Source organism: Rhinoderma darwinii, chromosome 8, assembly GCF_050947455.1.
Source record: "Rhinoderma darwinii isolate aRhiDar2 chromosome 8, aRhiDar2.hap1, whole genome shotgun sequence".
Classification (NCBI taxonomy): domain Eukaryota; kingdom Metazoa; phylum Chordata; class Amphibia; order Anura; family Rhinodermatidae; genus Rhinoderma; species Rhinoderma darwinii.
In genome coordinates this window covers 124,501,923-124,521,251 of record NC_134694.1, presented here as the reverse complement: position 1 = coordinate 124,521,251, position 19,329 = coordinate 124,501,923, and the positions used below count along the sequence as shown (strand labels likewise).

Here is a 19,329-nt window from a genome sequence, read left to right as displayed (position 1 = left end):
GATTAAATCTTTTAGAATGACCTAGAAATGATGGTTTGTCGGCGGTGCATCCCCTGGTGTGGACAGATATCGGACAGTCGTTATCAGACGGGACACGAGGTGCGGAAATGTTCACCGGAAAGACAAGCGATCGAATGACCAAAAAAAAGTGCAATTATTGTTAAACCTAAATCCAGGTCTTTCGCTGGATCCTCGAGCGGTTCTACGGTTTACAAATAGAACTTCATGTGTAAAAGGAACTGAACTTATATATTGCAGGTGCCACGACCATCGAGAAGTACGACCTGAGGACGGACAGCTGGATACAGGTCAGCACCATGAACGGGCGGCGGCTGCAGTTCGGGGTGGCCGTGATCGACGACAAGCTCTATGTGGTTGGAGGACGAGATGGACTAAAGACGTCAAATACTGTGGAATGTTTCAACCCGGTCAACAAAGTGTGGACGATAATGCCCCCGATGTCAACGCACCGACACGGACTGGGTAAGATCGTATGTACGAGGAAACGCTGCGCGAGAGGATTATACCAAATCATCAAAAATACACCGGACAGTGTGCGTCTGAGCTGTGTATCTAATCCTATCATGTGTTATACTGTCTGCGGAGCTGGTGTATCTAATCCTATGATGTGTGATACTGTCTGCGGAGCTGGTGTATCTAATCCTATCATGTGTGATACTGTCTGCTAAGCTGTGTATCTAAGCCTGTCATGTGTGATACTGTCTGCTGAGCCCTGTATCTAATCCTATCATGTGTGATACTGTCTGCTGAGCTGTGTATCTAATCCTATCATGTGTGATACTGTCTGCTGAGCTGTGTATGTAATCCTATCATGTGTGATACTGTCTACTGAGCTGTGTATCTAATCCTATCATGTGAGATACTGTCTGCTGAGCCGCTGTATCTAATCCTATCATGTGTGATACGGTCTGCTGAGCTGCTGTATCTAATCCTATCATGTGTGATACTGTCTGCTGAGCTGTGTATCTAATCCTATCATGTGTGATACTGTCTGATGAGCCACTGTATCTAATCCTATCATGTGTGATACGGTTTACTGAGCTGCTGTATCTAATGCTATCATGTGTGATACTGTCTGCTGAGCTGTGTATCTAATCCTATCATGTGTGATACTGTCTGATGAGCCACTGTATCTAATCCTATCATGTGTGATACTGCCTGCTGAGCTGTGTATCTAATCCTATCATGTGATACTGTCTACTGAGCTGTGTATCTAATCCTATTGTGTGATACTGTCTACTGAGCTGTGTATCTAATCCTATCATGTGTGATACTGTCTACTGAGCTGTGTATCTAATCTTATCATGTGTGATTTTGTCTGCTGAGCTGTGTATCTAATCCTATCATGTGTGATACTGCCTGCTGAGCTGTGTATCTAATCCTATCATGTGTGATACTGTCTGCTGAGCTGTGTATCTAATCCCATCATGTGTGATACTGTCTGCTGAGCCCTGTATCTAATCCTATCATGTTCGATACTGTCTGCTGAGCCAATGTATCTAATCCTATCATGTGTGATACTGTCTGCTGAGCTGCTGTATCTAATCCTACCGTGTGTGATACTGTCTGCTGAGCTGTGTATCTAATCCTATCATGTGTGATACTGTCTGCTGAGCTGTGTATCTAATCCTGTCATGTGTGATACTGTCTGCTGAGCCCTGTATGTAATCCTATAACGTGTGATACTGTCTGCTGAGCCGTGTATCTAATCCTATCATGTGTGATACTGTCTGCTGAGCCACTGTATCTAATCCTATCATGTGTGATACTGTCTGCTGAGCCATGTATGTAATCCTATCCTGTGTGATACTGTCTGCTGAGCTGTGTATCTAATCCTATCCTGTGTGATACTGTCTAATGAGCCAAAGTATCTAATCCCTTCACATGTGATACTGTCTGCTCAGCTGTGTATCTAAGTCTATCACGTGATACAATCTCACTATTTTCCCTACAATGAAACATTACTAACTTGCGCTTTTTCACATTATTTTTGCGGTTCAGGACGTGGCGAGTTTTTATCTGGGGGGGGGGGGGGAGAAATGTTAAAAAAAGAAAAATAAGAACAATGACTTTATATCGGACGCTCTCCCTGAATGTAGAAAATTTCCGATCAGCAGATTTTTACCTGTTTTGATTTCGGGCCTTTACAGGAAGTCCTCGCGACCTCTCAGGACATCGGCGTCATCTGTCCGCACGGGTCACGCGTTTCCTCTAAGCCGCTATTTCGGGAAATATATAAATAATACAAGTGAGAGATCTTTACAGAGCGAAAATCCATCAATCTTCATACAAGAACCTGAACACAAAACCTAAAACCGTAAATTATTAATGCACGCTCGAGACAACGATGATTAACGGCGAGAGCGAGGAGCTTTAATTTACCGCTCTATGATTAGCGCTGATGAGATGAGCCGTGTCTGTGATTTATGAGGACGGTTCACAGCGCCACGACTGCAGGTAACACTTGTTTGTCATCACCAGGGGTGGCCGTGCTGGAAGGTCCCATGTATGCTGTAGGCGGCCATGATGGATGGAGCTATCTGAACACGGTAGAGCGCTGGGACCCACAAGCGCGGCAGTGGAATTACGTGGCCAGTATGTCTACTCCACGGAGCACGGTCGGCGTTGCAGCTTTAAATAACAAGTGAGTGGTGAGATTCTCGGCAGATGTAGGATATTTTATGGCAGCCGGTGTCAGGTTTGATGGTGTCCTGTAGCGGTAGGAAACCTTTTTATTCACATGGAAGCTCCTCCCCCTTCCTCTATCTGGTCTTCCTGGTAGCGAATCACAGTGAAAGTGTCCTCCTCTCTTCCTGTCACTGTATAGAGTTATTGATGAAATCTCCTTACGTTGAGTGTGAGACATGATCTGGTGTCAGAAACCAAATGGTTAATAGTCCGAGGGGATGTGTCCGAGATCAGAACATTCCCCGTATGTGGTCACTGGTTATGGTTGTTGTTCTTAAAGCAAAGATTTCTGGGAAGTAAAGTTCATTAGTGACACCGGTAGGAGGAAGTAGCTAACTTCTCCTCCTAGAAGGGTTTAAAACAGAACAATCTGGCTGCAACCTGGGCGATAACTGCAGGAAAAGAAAGTATAACAGATATTTGCGCCTATGGAAGAACACCGCATGTATATAATAGCAGCTCTGTCAGGACCAAACTACATGAGATTGCAGGAGCGAGATCAGGGGCGGACGTTCAGCGATCCCTCCATCATTGGCGTGAATTACTGAACGTCACAACCCACACCTTACAAATAAGAAGACAGAGAAGTCGCTGCATGTGATAACAGTACCACAGGCGCCACCTGCTGGTGAATTTGAAAATATCTTAGTTTTTACATTGTATCAGTTTTTTTGGGGAAAAACATTGTTAACCTTTCGTGCCACACACGTTTTTTTCCGTTTATTTTAGTCAATTTGTAACAAAAAATAAAATTGACACTTTTTTAAGCTTGTAAAATGGACATAAATTAATCAGAAATTGTTCCACTGGAGTAAATGAGATTCAATATGTAAATGCAACAAATGGGCTATCTGCCCTCCACTACTACAAGGGATAATGGGTTGGGGGCCGGCAAGCACTGGGCCTTTTTCCCCAGCATTGGATTATAGACCACATTCTGATGTGGGTCTATGTTCTGCATTGAAGTCTGGGCTTTTCTTGTAGCCCATGAAGATGTTCTGTTGTAGTGACCAGTGGTGACTATTGTGCACGAGCAGCGGGTCACAGGACATCAGTTATAGCTTCAGAGTGAGATACAAGATCCCAGGTCCAAGTATGAAACTAAGGAAAAGAAGGAAAATCCAGAAAGGAGCAGAGGAATCAGATAGAGACTAGTAATGAGGCTTTTTGAGCAGGTACCGGTCCTGGAATGGGACAGATAAGAAACTTTAGTGAATACTGACACCTAGTGGTAAAAAATAAAGAAATCTACAAATAGTAATTATTCTGCCTGTGTAAACGTTTTAAAATAAGTTTTAATTCACAAAAATTATCATTAAAATGAGTAGGGCATAGAGTGCCAAAAGATCCAGATACAGGCGTTGGCAAACAGATCCAGATTGCACACGAGAGCTATCGCAGTATGGACACACCGCAAGCACCTACTCACAAGTGCCCGATATGTCAGATATACGTTGTAACATTATCTTGCCACGTGTGCTGACAAATATTCAAATGAATCTGATTGCCACAGATATAACAGGCACGCTTCCCAACGCGTTTCTGCACCACATAGGGGAGCGTCCTCAGGGGTATCATTTTGTCTGATTATTTCGTTTCTATTAACAAAGTGCCGGTCAGCATGTATTATGCCGTTCATTCAATTTTCATTCAATCGCAATTTTAGTGGTTTTACTTGATTGGCTCTCTCCTTGCTCTCGCACAGCGTCCACTTCGGTGCTGTGTCGACTTAGTATGTTTGGCCGCCTGTAGCTCCCCCGTTACCAAGGATGCGGCACGCATCGATCCCATTGTCTGTGTGGTCACTAGGGAGCCGGCCGGTTGGATGGGCGTCGGTTTCGACGTTGTAAGATCCCATTGGTTTGGCTTGGTCCTGTTCGAAGCCTGGGAGGTGGGGTCTGAGGTGTATAAGACTTCAGTATTTCCCCGGCACGTACTGGGTCCGATATCAGTTGTCTTGTGCGCGCCGAAAATTGAATGAACGGCATAATACATGCTGACCGGCACTTTGTTAATAGAAACGAAATAATCAGACAAAATGATACCCCTGAGGACGCTCCCCTATGTGGTGCAGAAACGCGTTGGGAAGCGTGTCTGTTATATCTGTGGCAATCAGATTCATTTGAATATTTGTCAGCACACGTGGCAAGATAATGTTACAACGTATATCTGACATATCGGGCACTTGTGAGTAGGTGCTTGCGGTGTGTCCATACTGCGATAGCTCTCGTGTGCAATCTGGATCTGTTTGCCAACGCCTGTATCTGGATCTTTTGGCACTCTATGCCCTACTCTTTTTAATGATAATTTTTGTGAATTAAAACGTATTTTAAAACTTTTACACAGGCAGAATAATGACATCTTAATAAAGAGAAACGTATACCTATTACACTGCTGGTTTTTGAAATCTACAAATAGCTGCTAACTGATGGAAAGTGGTTTTAGGCTCTGTTCACACACTCAACAAAAAACAGCTAAAAATACGGAGCTGTTTTCAGGGGAAAACAGCCTCTGATACTCAGCCGTTTTTTTAAGAAACCAGCGTTTTTTGCGGCATTTTTTTCGGCCGTTTTTGGAGCTGTTTTTCTATTGAGTCAATGAAAAACGGCTCCAAAGGCGGCTTAAGAAGTGACCTGCAAATGGAACGCCGTTTTTCCCATTGAAATCAATGGGCAGATGTTTGGAGACGTTCAGCACACGCATCTTTAGCCGTTTTTCGGGGCGTTTACTGTACGAAAAATACCTAAAAATAGCCCGTGTGAACATACCCCCCTATAAGGAAGGAAAAATGTATTGTATCATGAAAAATGATTAACATTTCTAATAGAATTTGTGCTTCAACTTCTGAAGATCTCAGCTTACTGTCAGTGAATGGGAACATTCTTGTGTATGCCGGCTTAATCGATTTTTAAATGGGACCCTGGGCAAGAAGTAGCAAATTTCTCCTAATCACCATTTCTTAACACTTTTCCTCATAAGATATATATTACACAGATACATATGCACTATTTTCCCAAACGCTGCCACTCGGTGCCCAAATAATAGCACCATCCATTGTCTAAATAATATAAAGTGGGAGGTTCAGTGCAGTGAGGGGGTTAATTGTACATTTCCTGGTCGTCCATGTCTGCGAAGGGGTTAATGGTAAAGTCCCTTGTGGTCCAAGAACCGAAAGGGTTAATGGTAAAGTCCCTGGTGGTCAAGGGCACTGAAGGGGTTAATGGTAAAGTCCCTGGTGATAAAGGGCACTGCAGGGGTTAATGGTAAAGTCCCTGGTGATAAAGGGCACTGCAGGGGTTAATGGTAAAGTCCCTGGTGGTCTAGAGTAGTAAAGTGGAAGCATTTTTCAGGGTGATCTCGATGGTCCCTTCCCCCCAGTCAGTGTATAGCAGGGGACCGCGTGGTTGTGACGTTGCAGTCGCGGTGTAAATTAACGCTCTGCTTGACTACTGGAACAGACAGTGGATCGTTCTCATGGGTCCCCTAGGAAACTGGAGTCCTAGCCAATTGCCCAGTTTGACCCCTAAAACCAACCCTCAGTTTAGACCTAGAGGCTGAAAACCTATCCTGACTTAACCTTGCTAACACAGCAGATGGTTTTGTTACAATGTGTCTGTGTAGATAAGAGCTAAAAGCCTGTAACCCAAGACTGGAGAATATGATGATGCTGTTTAACTCACAGAAGATTGCCTGCACTGATACACTGTAACAAATTATCAGCAGGGTGAAGTATTAAGTCAGGAAATGAGAGGTTTGTCCTGCTCTGCCGCTGCTGCCCACCGAGCATTGTCATCACTGATACATTGTACCAAACCCTCACCTGTGAGAAGTATTAGGTCTGAGGGTTTTCAGCCTCTGTACGTACACAAGAATGTTCCCATTCACTGAAAGGAAGCAGGGGTTTGAAAAATGTGAGAAATTGAAACACACAGTCTATTAGAAAGTTGTAGAACTCATAATATAATTATTAAGCTTCACTGTCAGAAGACGGGACACCGGCCCTTTAAGGCAAAGACACAACTTTAATATTTCCGCTTATAATTATCTCCCTCCTGGATATTAGACAGTAAAATCTTTCCTCGGAGGAGTCGGCGGCTGAGGCGATAAATATAGGAAAGTATTTCAGGTTATTAAATAATCACTGAAGACTTTCTGCTCTAAGCAGTTTTCCGGAAATGCGATTACAGCAGATTTTTTTTCCTCAGCGCTGCAGATAAACCGTTTTATTTGCCCTTTATGAGCAGCTGCGGATTTAATGCGCACTTATGTCGTCTCCAGTGCGTAGAGAACAATATCACAATCACCCGCCATTCATCCCAGGGACAACAACACATCACCGCTTCCTATTCAGGAAATCGCCAAATATACGAAACGGTCGCCGGGGGCATCTGTGTGCGGGAAAGGGATCAGTAAACCCGTTACCTGCGTCATTATACTGCTCAATTTCCCGCTGATGTCCATCCGGCGACCCTCCGAGGTTACCCCGTGCCTGCCATATGTCTGGGGAGCGCATCGCTAAGTTTTGTGCCAAAAAAACGTTTTCCACCCCAAACCGTAACCATTCGAATACAGGAAATGCCATCAATCCAAAAACTTTATCATGGACAAAAATTCTAGATTCTAATAGTCCAGCACCTGATGGTGAAATCCAACTTTTTCAGGCTGTCCAGTGCCGGACTATCAGAATTGCGCTGTTGTTCTTACTCTAAGGCCCCATGCACACGACCGTAAAACCACAGACTGTACACGGTCCGCCGTTTTACGGCTCCATTCGGTTCTATTGGTTGCGGACACCATTCCGTAGCGTTACTGATGTGTGTCCGTGACGTAGAACCGTGCCGGGAATTATGGAGCAAGTCCGTTTTTTCGTGTTATACAGGCCGTGCTACTCTACTCTGTATAGGAGCACGGCCCGAAAATGCGGCCAGCCGTGCCCGCAATTGTGGGCTGTGATTACGGGCACGGTCTTGTGCATGGGGCCTGGGGCCTGATTGAGACGAATGTGTCCATTTTGCGTCCGCAAAAAACAGAGCGTATTTCATGCATTTCAGTTCCGTGTGGCATCAGTGTCCCTGTTTTTTTTATTTTCGCTCATTATTTCTTTAGCCACTGGTGCGTGATGTCATCCGTGTGCTTTCCGTGTTTTTCACGCACCCATTGACTTCAATGGGCGATGGAGCCCGCAAAACCGGCCCAATATAGGACGTGCAGGGAGTTTCTCGCAACGGACACACGCCGGATGAAAAGTCACGCACGTGTGAATAGCCCAATTGATTTGTATTGGTTCGTGTGCTGTCAGATATTTTAACGGACAGCACACGGACGTCATTTACGCTGAATAAGGCCTAAGAGCGCTGCGAAGAACGTCAAGTGACAACTAAAGAATACGTGACCTCTGACCCCTGAAAATGGGCTGAATTTCTTAAAACCTTTTCTTAGGACATTTTTATGTTCATTAAAAATAGAATTACATTCTTACCCTCTCGCTTGGGCTCCGAAGTGGTAGACCCCCCCCCCCATGACGTCCACATGATATAATAGGGCATATGGATCGTGTAGTCTTCATGAGACAACCCCTTTAATTTACAAGATCTCTCTAAACCAAGGCAGTGGGTCCCTTAGGGTCGCATTGCAAAAAAAACAACCTGTATTCTTCGTGGTAAATGTTTTTCTACTGGAGGCCTCTGTATGGAATAGCACTATATATATATATATATATGTCTACTGCATTATTCTATACAGTAAAGTAAGATATGCCGGCCCAGCATATGCCAAGAGAGTAGAGTGGAGGTCCGAGATCAGTTGTTCCGGCTGCCTCTGGGTACCGGATGTCCGTGCTGGAAGAATAGCAGCCGAGCTGCAGTGCAAACGAATAGTAGCCGAGTTGCAGAACTGCAGCCGCTAAACAGTGACCGGAGCCATCTGCTTCCTGCGCCAAACACTACATGACATCTACTGCCCAGAGGAAGCCGGAGCAGCTGATCGGTGCAGGTTCCGGGTGTCAGACCCCTCACCGATCATATACTGATGACCTATCCTGTGGCCAGACAAGCCATTCTACTGTAACACAAGGGGGATATCAAGGAGGAGTTAAAAGGGGTTTCATTTCTCATTCCCTGACGTGCGGGTTCAGTCTTCGGGCTACGGGTCCCATATTGATGATAATTCATACTCGGAGGGTAGATTTAATGCTGTAATGAATGGGACAATAGCACATCCCCTCAAACAGTCCTATAGAGTCTTACCCGGCTAGCAGAGAACCCGACACAAATAGGGCAACCCCATAAATCTAACCCTTAATTACCCGTCACTATTAGGATTCATTTCCCCGACCCTTGTATGGGAAACCGTCAGCATTGATACGCTAGTAGCGCATGGCGTCTGCTTTATTTAAACTGCACCTCCCCTATTTTGAGGCGCACCAATCAAAAATACTTCTAACAAGCCGAAATGCCTACCCCTCTCGACAGTCAATTGCCCAACAGTCCCCCAAGTCCCGACTACCAGCAGCGTAATCAATCATGTAGGATTACTAAGGATTATTAGATTGGAGATGTCCCTTTCCCCCGGCCGTAGGATCAGTACATCATCTATGTACCTGCCCCAGAATATCACATGGAGGGTGTTAAATATTATGTGTTTGTTATAGTTGTGTTGTTCTTCCTACCAGCCCAGGAGGATATTAGTGTAGGAGGGGGACAGGTCATCCCAGCCGCAGTCTGAAATCTTATAAATAGTAAAATAAATAAAAACGCAGTCTACCGGGGAGCGGCAGAGATTCTCATACATTCAGCTTTACTGACACAGGACCGGATCGACTCTTTAATGTCTCATGTATATGGTTTTTGTTACCCCCAGATTGTACGCTGTAGGGGGGAGGGACGGCAGCTCCTGTCTTAAATCTATGGAATGTTTTGATCCTCACACGAACAAGTGGAGCATGTGTGCACCGATGTCAAAAAGACGAGGAGGCGTGGGAGTCGCCACGTACAATGGATTTTTGTACGCCGTTGGGGGCCATGATGCGCCAGCGTCAAACCTTTGTTCTCGGCTGTCAGACTGCATGGAGAGGTGAGTGAGATCCTGCAGCAGAAAGACCAGACACCAGCACAGGCTGCAGAATCTGACGTGTCCCTGCCGGGGGGACCTAAGATATTTACAGAATCACAAATGTCCATCATGTCATATAGTAACTTCCCTTCATGTGTGAACGCGGCACTGGATCCAGAGAGTTCCAATCCCTGTTCACAAGTGGCTCATGGGGTCAGTGCAGATTGTGATGTACATAATAAACCATTAGATAATAAACCATTGCTCTCTAATATCTCCACAGTTCAGCTAAGATGACAGATCCAACACGCAGCCAAAAAAGTATTCACCCCCCTCCACATTCTCCTCTTATTACATATCAGTCACACTACAAGATTATGATCTATAAACAAGAAAAACATCAAAGAAAACAAAAAAAAGTGACATCATATCTACGAAAATACAAAAAGTAACTGCCCCCCTGCACTATATAACGGGTTGCACCACTGGATCCTTATCCTGTCCCCCAAGTGTCAGTGTATTATTATCCTGTCCCCCAAGTGTCAGTGTATCATTATCCTGTACCCCAAGTGCCAGTGTATCATTATCCTGTACCCCATGTGTCAGTGTATTATTATCCTGTACCCCAAGTGTCAGCGTATCATTATCCTGTACCCCAAGTGTCAGTGTATTATTATCCTGTACCCCAAGTGTCAGTGTATAATTATCCTGTACCCCAAGTGTCAGTGTATTATTATCCTGTACCCCAAGTGTCATTATCCTGCACCTCAAGGGTCAGTGTATCATTATCCTGTACCCCAAGTGTCAGCGTATCATTATCCTGTACCCCAAGTGTCAGCGTATCCTTATCCTGTACCCCAAGTGTCAGTGTATCATTATCCTGGACTCCAAGTGTCAGCGTATCATTATCCTGTACCCCAAGTGTCAGCGTATCATTATCCTGTACCTCAAGTGTCAGTGTATCATTATCCTGTACCCCAAGTGTCAGCATATCATTATCCTGTACCCCAAGTGTCAGTGTATCATTATCCTGTACCTCAAGTGTCAGTGTATCATTATCCTGTACCCCAAGTGTCAGCGTACCATTATCCTGTACCCCAAGTGTCAGTGTATCATTATCCTGTACCCCAAGTGTCAGCATATCATTATCCTGTACCCCAAGTGTCAGCGTATCATTATCCTGTACCCCAAGTGTCATTGTATCATTATCCTGTACCCCAAGTGTCAGTGTATCATTGTCCTGTACCCCAAGTGTCAGTGTATCATTATCCTGTACCCCAAGTGTCAGTGTATCATTTTCCTGTACCCCAAGTGTCAGCGTATCATTATCCTGTACCCCAAGTGTCAGCATATCATTATCCTGTACCCCAAGTGTCAGCGTATCATTATCCTGTACCCCAAGTGTCAGCGTATCATTATCCTGTACCCCAAGTGTCAGCGTATCATTATCCTGTACCCCAAGTGTCAGTGTATCATTTTCCTGTACCCAAAGTTGTTCAAGCACCATCACTTTGGTTTTATCTTTGGTTTTATTTGTTTTCTATATTATGAGATTTTATGTTGGTCTCTATAGATATGATCCTAAAACTGACAGCTGGACGACAGTAGCGCCGCTGGGCGTGCCTCGGGATGCAGTTGGCGTCTCTTCTCTTGGCGACAGGCTGTACGCTGTGGGCGGATACGATGGACAGACATATCTTAATACAGTTGAATCTTATGACGCACAGACCAATGAGTGGACACAGGTACCTGCTGTGTGTTATTATTTGATCCAGGAGGTGTTAGGTGAACAGGATGGAGGGTCCCTCATCAAACACCCTGGGGACAGTCATTAACCCCTTGTGGTTATTTGTAAAAAGGATAGCCGAAGACCCATCTTTGCACTGCTTTCTCCTTCTACAGCCCATGAGTTACAGTATCTCTGCATCAGTGTCCGTCAGCACAAGGGAGAAGCGGAGGATTGTGTGATTCCCCCTCCCTCCCCGTGCGCAGTCGGCCGTGGTTGCGCTCCTCTCTCTTTATACAGATATACAGCCTGTGTGATCTCTCCCCCTCCCCCTCTGCTCTCCTCCCTATCTTCAGCCCTCCCAGAACACGTAGATGCTTCCCCTCCTCTCCACGAGGGTTGCCAACCTGATTTTTTTTCCCCTCAGGATGACTTAGTAGAAAATCACGGACAGACTTTTTTTGTTACAGACAAATTGGAAAACTGCAATGAATGTAGGGATGCACGATCCATCGAAACTTCGATACTGTTTCGATACTCTGCATCCCCAAACGGTTCAATACCGATATTTCATGTATTTCGATACTTAGCTCAGTATAGTAACACATGAATGTATATGAGCGGGGCTGCGGCCGTGTGGTAGTCATTGCCCCGCTCCGAAGTCCTGACATGTGCGCGCTGTCAGGATGATGCGATGCGGCCAGCGCTGCACTAATGAGCGGCGGCACTGAAGACAGAACATGGCGGGCGCACTACAAAACACCCCCATGTTATGTCTTCGGTGCCTGCGTCGCCGCTCATTAGTGCAGCGCCGGCCGCATCACTTCATGCTGACCGCACGCGCACTAGTTATCAGGAGCGGGGCAATGGCTGTATTACACAGCCGCTGCCCCGCTCTATAACAGCGTAGATCAGAGAAACCTCTCATCTCCGCCGCTATTCTCCTGAATGCTACGATCAAAGCTGACTGCAACATTCAGGGGAAAATGAGAAGGGGGAATGCCCCTGGATCGCGTCACAGGGAATTCCTGTGACGCGATTGAGGGACATACCATATATGGGCAGACAGCCCAGGGTCCATTGAAGGACCCCAGGGCTGTCCTACCATATTTCCTGTTGTTAGGGCATACTTAGGTATGTCCCAACTGCCTGCCTGTGTACTATACGTACAGAGTCTAATGTATTGTAATATAGATATATGCCTGTGTACTATCAGTATATAGATATATGCCAGTACATTAAAGTTTAAAAAGAAAGTAAAAACATAAAATAATATTCAATTTAAAAAAATACACACACACCTTTTTTACAATAAACATTAAAATAAGTCTCAATACATAAAACATCCTCACATATTGGCTATTGGCGCGGCCGTAATAACCTTCACAACTTACAATTTTTTTTGCATCATTTATGATGTGTGCGCTGTAAAAAAATAAAATAAAAACTGCTTTCTATCACTTATTTTGGGGCACGAGGTGTCATGAATTTAACCTCCATGTGCCGCACATTAATAGTAATTAACCCCATCATGTACCTTACACATTAACCCATTATGAGAAACATGATGGGATTAATTACTATTAATGTGAGGCACATTCAAAATTCATCATCACACCTCGCGCCTCACATTAGAAAATGGAAGAACTTTTTTTTATTATTATTGTTGGCAAAGTATCGAAATCGCAATACTAAACGAAGTATCGGTATCAAAGTCCAAATTCTGGTATCGTGACATCCCTAAATGAATGATAAAGTAATATCTTTCTATAGGCCAGATACTGATATGAATACATTACTAACATTTACTATGAAATGATGATAATTACAATCGCAATAACCTACAAAAGCTCCCCCAATATAAAACAAAAATATTGAACCAAATTAATTATTTTTTACCGACACTGGACAAAAAAAGATGGACGGTTGGGAACCCTGCTCTCCATACGCTGATCTGCTATGTACAACTGCTAACACAGAGAAGAGCGGGAGAGAAGAGCGGGAGAGAAGAGCGGGAGAGAAGAGAGGGAGAGAAGAGCGGGAGAGAAGAGCGGGAGAGAAGAGCGGGAGAGAAGAGCGGGAGAGAAGAGCGGGAGAGAAGAGCGGGAGAGAAGAGCGGGAGAGAAGAGCGGGAGAGAAGAGCGGGAGAGAAGAGAGGGAGAGAAGAGCGGGAGAGAAGAGCGGGAGAGAAGAGCGGGAGAGAAGAGCGGGAGAGAAGAGCGGGAGGGAGCAGGCACTCACAGGAGTAGTGCGCAGTTGGATCCTTGTCAGAATCAGCAGGACAGCCAGCTATGTACAGTAGTCACACAGATTCCGCAGCAGCAAAATTTAGACAATTTTTAGTCAATACTATTTAGAAAGATGCTTAATTTAGCATTTAGGAAGTGAATAATACAAATAAGTTCAGTGCAAAGGTGTACATAGCTTTTAAACCTTACGACTATATTTGAGTTGTTGTTTTTTATAATAATGACTGTCGTTATATCATCTGCCATAGAACAACAATAACAATTACAATGTATATAAAAGTCATGGAAAAAAGTTACATTTTCATTGTAATTCCATATAAATGACACAAATAGTATGCGCAAGAATTCTGTATATTATTTTTATATCACCGGGCTCCAAGTCACAGGGGCCCATCAGCTACTAGACTAATCTGGTTACAGTATGGATATTTAATCTGGTAGCAATGTAGACAATTTTAGCATTTTTGACAATAGAGCGGCATAATGACCTCCTCTAATAGGGATAACAATGCGAGACTCAATCCACCAATCAGGACAATGTAGCCAATAGTTGCAGAAAATGTTTATATTGGCTAAATAAATGTAACAAACGGATATCTGTCCCCGATGCCTAGAAATGAACCTTGTGCATGTGTAACATTACAGCACATCGCCCGCCCGTCACTGTATAATTGCCGGATTACCACAACAGATAAGTGGCGTGAATGTTTCAATATGGAAAAAAAAAAAGTTGCAAATGACCTTATGATCATTGCAAAAAATCCAGCCATTATGGCCTACATTTTTTGTGATGGTCACAAGGTGGTTTACAACTCTTTTTACATAGGGAAACATTGAGGTCACATTGTGGTCATCTCGCCATTAAAATGCCACTCACCGGAAATACTGTGGCGATGATCAGTCCTAGACTACATTTGTTTTTGCGCCTACACTCTTATGGCATGTCGATTACAAGTGTGGACAGTGAGGGTCTGACCTCTGGGGGTCCCCGACCGATCCAGAGAACCAGGGGTCCTGTTTACACATACCCTATTCATACCAATAAAGAGTAACCACACAAGCACAACCAATTTTCCATCGATGTATGGAACAGGACACCCTGCCATTGAAGGGAGGGGGGGGGGGGGTCCTACAAGACAGACCACTATTGTTTACAATTTGATGGCATTTTTAATAGACAACCCATAAAATTGAAAATATAGAAACCCAATCAAGTATTCTTTAGGTCTATAGAGTGAGATTACGATGCATATTTTTAAAACTTTTTGATAAGTTCATATTTACAAAGTCATGTACATTTAGTGCCCTCTAGTGGCAACAAAAATTACAGCAACTAAATTTATATAACGTTCTTACTGTAAATTGTCTCTTGTTTGCAGGATGTACCGCTGAACATAGGACGGGCCGGTGCGTGCGTTGTCGTCATAAAACTGCCATAAGTGTTTCTATTATGTCCCTGAAACAGACAGCACAAAAAGGACAACATTCATTAGTGGAACGAAAATCACATGATTGACTATTTACTAAAGGAAAGTTTCTTCAAATTGTTTCTGATAATGTTTGGATTGATAAAACTGCCATTTTATATATTAGGTAAAACTCTAATGTACACTTCAAATTATTTTAAAAAAAACAAAAACAAGTAAAATAAAAAAAAAGGAAAAAACTGAGAATTGGCCACATTTTACATCTAGGCAAAGAAAACCTTTTCTTTAAAATATATTTTATGTAACATCATAGAAGCCTAGACGTGAAGGCGCCTTATATTTTAATATATATATCATTCTGTAAACTAATTAACGGGGGTATTTTTATTAAGAGGAAGAAAAATAATTGAAATGGAGAACAGAATTCAGGCATTATAGATATTCTTCACCTGTTATTTGAGTGTTCTGCGATTTTAGCCCTAAAATATTTTTCCCCACCAGTACAAATTATTAAATACATCCCGTGTTCGTCAAAATGCGCAAATGCCATAAACAAGACTAACATAAAAGGGAATGTCTCACGTTTGTAATTTCGTTTTATTCAATAGATTTAAGTCTATAGAAGAAATAACCATTTTTTCTATCTTTTATAGAACTACTTTTTATTTTTAAAAACGTCCCTGGGGCAGCCATATTGGAGACACACACTTCCTTCCTGTATAAACATTGCAGCAGGTTGTGTGTGCTTTACGGCAGCTTCAACAAATCCAGGATAAATCTCTAGGAAGTGATAGAGTACAGCCCCCTTCCCAAAAAACAGGGAGTGACAGGGGCGCTGCATACACCTTATCTGTGTTTATAGTGTTGATATTCTGTCTTATCTAGGCCTCAGCATTAATACAGAATGGTTATGTAATCCCCCATCCTATAATGCTAATGAGATGACTCTACTGACACTGTACCAGTCTACACAGCAAAGCTGAAAAGTTAACTGCAGAATACAGGAAATGTCATCCTACAGTGTGTGCGCCAATGGCCAGAATGAAAACTGGAATAAAAAAAAATCACCAAAATTGAAAAAAATTAATACAAAAAATTATATATGAGTGTATAATAAAAAGGCCTGAATAATATGTGATTTTCTGATGATACATTCCCTTTTAGTAACATTTTAGTATTGAGAACTTTTAGTATGAAAAAAAAGAACAAAACTTTTAATTGTGCTTCCAAATGGCCTTCTTTCATGACATTGAAGTCCAATTAATTGACTATCCCGGTGCTTGTTCGGAGACAAATCTACTGTGACAGCACGGGAACTGCCAGGAGGCCAAACAGAAATGTCATTTCCAGCATAATCCGGGCTGTTTATCAATGTAGAAATAACGGAAAATAAAACCATATAACACTTTCTATAGTCCTTAGCACGTAATATAACTTATAAATGAAAATAAACTTTTCTTGATATTTTACAAAACAATTTTTACTTGCTTGTAAGTTCAACCACAATTGACTTAAAGGAACAACTTTTTCTATTCGATTTTTGTTATTTGCTTGGTCAGCAGAACCGCTCAGTGTCCTTCTTGTAGTGTAAAAACATTCCACGTAGAGTTTACAGCACCTTTTTTTGTAGTTGGTACGTTCCGCAACGTGAGTTTCTGGCAATTACAACAGTATTATCAAAGCTATTATAGTATTATCAGTCCCGGCTGATGCTGAAAATATAATACAATCAAAACATACAAAGATGTAAAAGATGTATAGGTCACTGCTGGTCATATGGTCGTCAGAGCAGAGAACCACTAAGAACACCCCCCGCTCTGGTGGACTCGTCCTGTCTGTATATTACAATGGTCAGGGAAATTATTGCTGTTCTAGGTGCGGGATCCATGGCGATCATCTGATCGGGGCGGCTGTTTGTAGGGAAGGGGTTGTCCTAATGAGACAATGCAAATTCTTATTTTCCGCCTACTCCGTTACTTCATCTACAGAATAATTATTTCTATGTGCATGGCCCATACCAAATGTTGGTATGAATATTTTTTCCTAAAGAACACAATAAATACAATAAAAATGTAATAATTTAGGAAAATAAATACATAAACTTCAACCAACTTTGGAATTATTTTTTTTTTGGTCAAGAGCATACATATCATAGAGGCAGGCCATGTGTCTTTTGTATGCCACTGTTATAGGTAACGAATTTCCCATAGTCCTATAAAACAAAATTGTTTAATTTTAGGCCATATAATTGTATATTTTCTTATTCTGGTCAAAATTGAAAAAGTCTTTTGAAATATCTTCAAAATTTTTATTTATTAATTAAAAAAACACAACAAAAAAAAGTCATACTTCCCCTGCTCTATAGTTATAAAAAAAGTTACTACATTTGTCATTTGCAAAAAGGGAAAAGGACGACGCGCATTCTGAAATACTGTGAATTATGTGTAAACACCGACTGCTAAGAAAAAAATATATAAAAGTGTTAAAAATAATGAAACATTTCAGGCGAAACTGATTTTTTATTTTAACTTTAGAAAACTTTGTTTTTAAAGATTTGTTACAAAAACTTTATTGCAGAATGTTATAACTTTGTTGCCTTTATATTTCAGCTGTGTTGTGTAGGATTTGTCTTTTGTGTTCTGGATATGGATATGTTTGGTATATCACATTGATATATGATAAATTATGACCTCACATAAGGAGTGCCAATGCTGACCGCATCATGATGATGTACACAACCCTCAGAAACCCTGTGTAGTGTGAACGGCGCAACCACATCACCGACGCATGTCTGCATCCAACCAGCAACTGGAAGATTTACACTGAATCCCACCTTTATGTGCATGAGGTTTACACAATGACGCCTGATCCTACAAGACTCTGTTCCAGACACTGGGATTATTTTGTAATGAATTCTGTATTATTATTACCAGTTTGTATTAAGGAAAATAGCGCAATTCATGAAAAAAAAAAATCGGATACCGCACAAGTTAACTATTATCTATGTGCTCTATTGAAAAGGATTGTCTGGTTTAGAAACAGCATTTTTAAATACCCTATTAGAGAATTTTGAACTAATAGGGGGGTCCCTCATTTGTGTCCCTCATCAATTATCCCGAGAGCGAGTAGAAACAGATTCTCTAGCTCTGGAGGACCCAGCCCTCCCGTGTTTTATACAGACAGCCCATTGATTCCAATGGGCAGCATGTAATACTTTATTCCCCCTATGGTGGCGCTGTAGAGGAATTGAACGATTACTGCTGGGTTAAGATTACAGCTGATCACTGGAAGTACCATGAGCAAGACACTGTGTAATCAACTTATTTTTGGGGGACCCTTTAAACATGGGATTACCCAAAGCAGACAGCCCCATTGTAGAAGGGGTGAAATATTATATTGTCAAATCTGAATTTTATGGAACAACATCTTTTATTGCCTTGAGATATTTAACATTCCATGAGGTGGCCGAGGATGGACCGAGTCACTAAAATGTTTATGTCAAATCAAAGATCTTTACAATTCTTCACCGATCAGTGATATCTGGGCATGGTTTCATGGAATAAATACATTTTATGAAAAAGGAACATAAATATCTTGTTGTTTTTTATTTTGTGTACGATTTGAAACAGCCGAAAAATATCAAACAATAACGTCACAAACCGGCGGCCGGCGGGAGAAGGTTTCATTCTGCTTGACCATAAAGCGCCTTACATAATAAATAATCACTCCCTCCTCCTCCTTACGATGTAGAACCGTAGATTTTCACCCCCTTCATAAGCCGCAGATTTTGTTGCAGAATTTTCTGCTACTGAACATCAGTTTTATTAAACTAAACGTAACTCCCCGCGCCTGCCGCAGAAACAGCCGCAGAAACAGCCGCAGAAACAGCCGCAGTCAGATAATTAGAACAGAAATTTGTGCAACAAAATCCGCAGCGTGCGCACGGGGTCTCAGCATCTATTTCTTTCCTCTTTCTAGTTTTTATTAAAATGCTCTCTCTATCTCCCTGCTTGATGAGGGGACTGACTTTTCCTCCTGTGATGCTGAGTTGTGCACTCTGTGCCAATCTCATGTTTCCAGGGCCGGCCCTAGGATAGATGGCGCCCTGTGCGAAATGATCTTTCGGCTCCCCACCCCATCATAAAAAAAAAAATGCCCCATAAAAAAA

General features: G+C 42.5%; 1 protein-coding gene across 1 annotated transcript in view; it reads left to right on the top strand.

Moving 5' to 3' along the window:
- The window catches only part of KLHL4 (kelch like family member 4), a 101,061-nt gene extending 82,320 nt beyond the window's left edge, over positions 1 to 18,741 (top strand). The window contains exons 5-9 of the mRNA XM_075836727.1: positions 237 to 483; positions 2,503 to 2,665; positions 9,568 to 9,780; positions 11,333 to 11,504; positions 15,114 to 18,741. Coding sequence (XP_075692842.1) covers positions 237 to 483; positions 2,503 to 2,665; positions 9,568 to 9,780; positions 11,333 to 11,504; positions 15,114 to 15,173 — 855 coding nt within the window. The 3' untranslated portion in view covers positions 15,174 to 18,741. The remainder of the gene's footprint in view (positions 1 to 236; positions 484 to 2,502; positions 2,666 to 9,567; positions 9,781 to 11,332; positions 11,505 to 15,113) is intronic.
- The last annotated feature ends 588 nt before the right edge of the window (positions 18,742 to 19,329 follow it).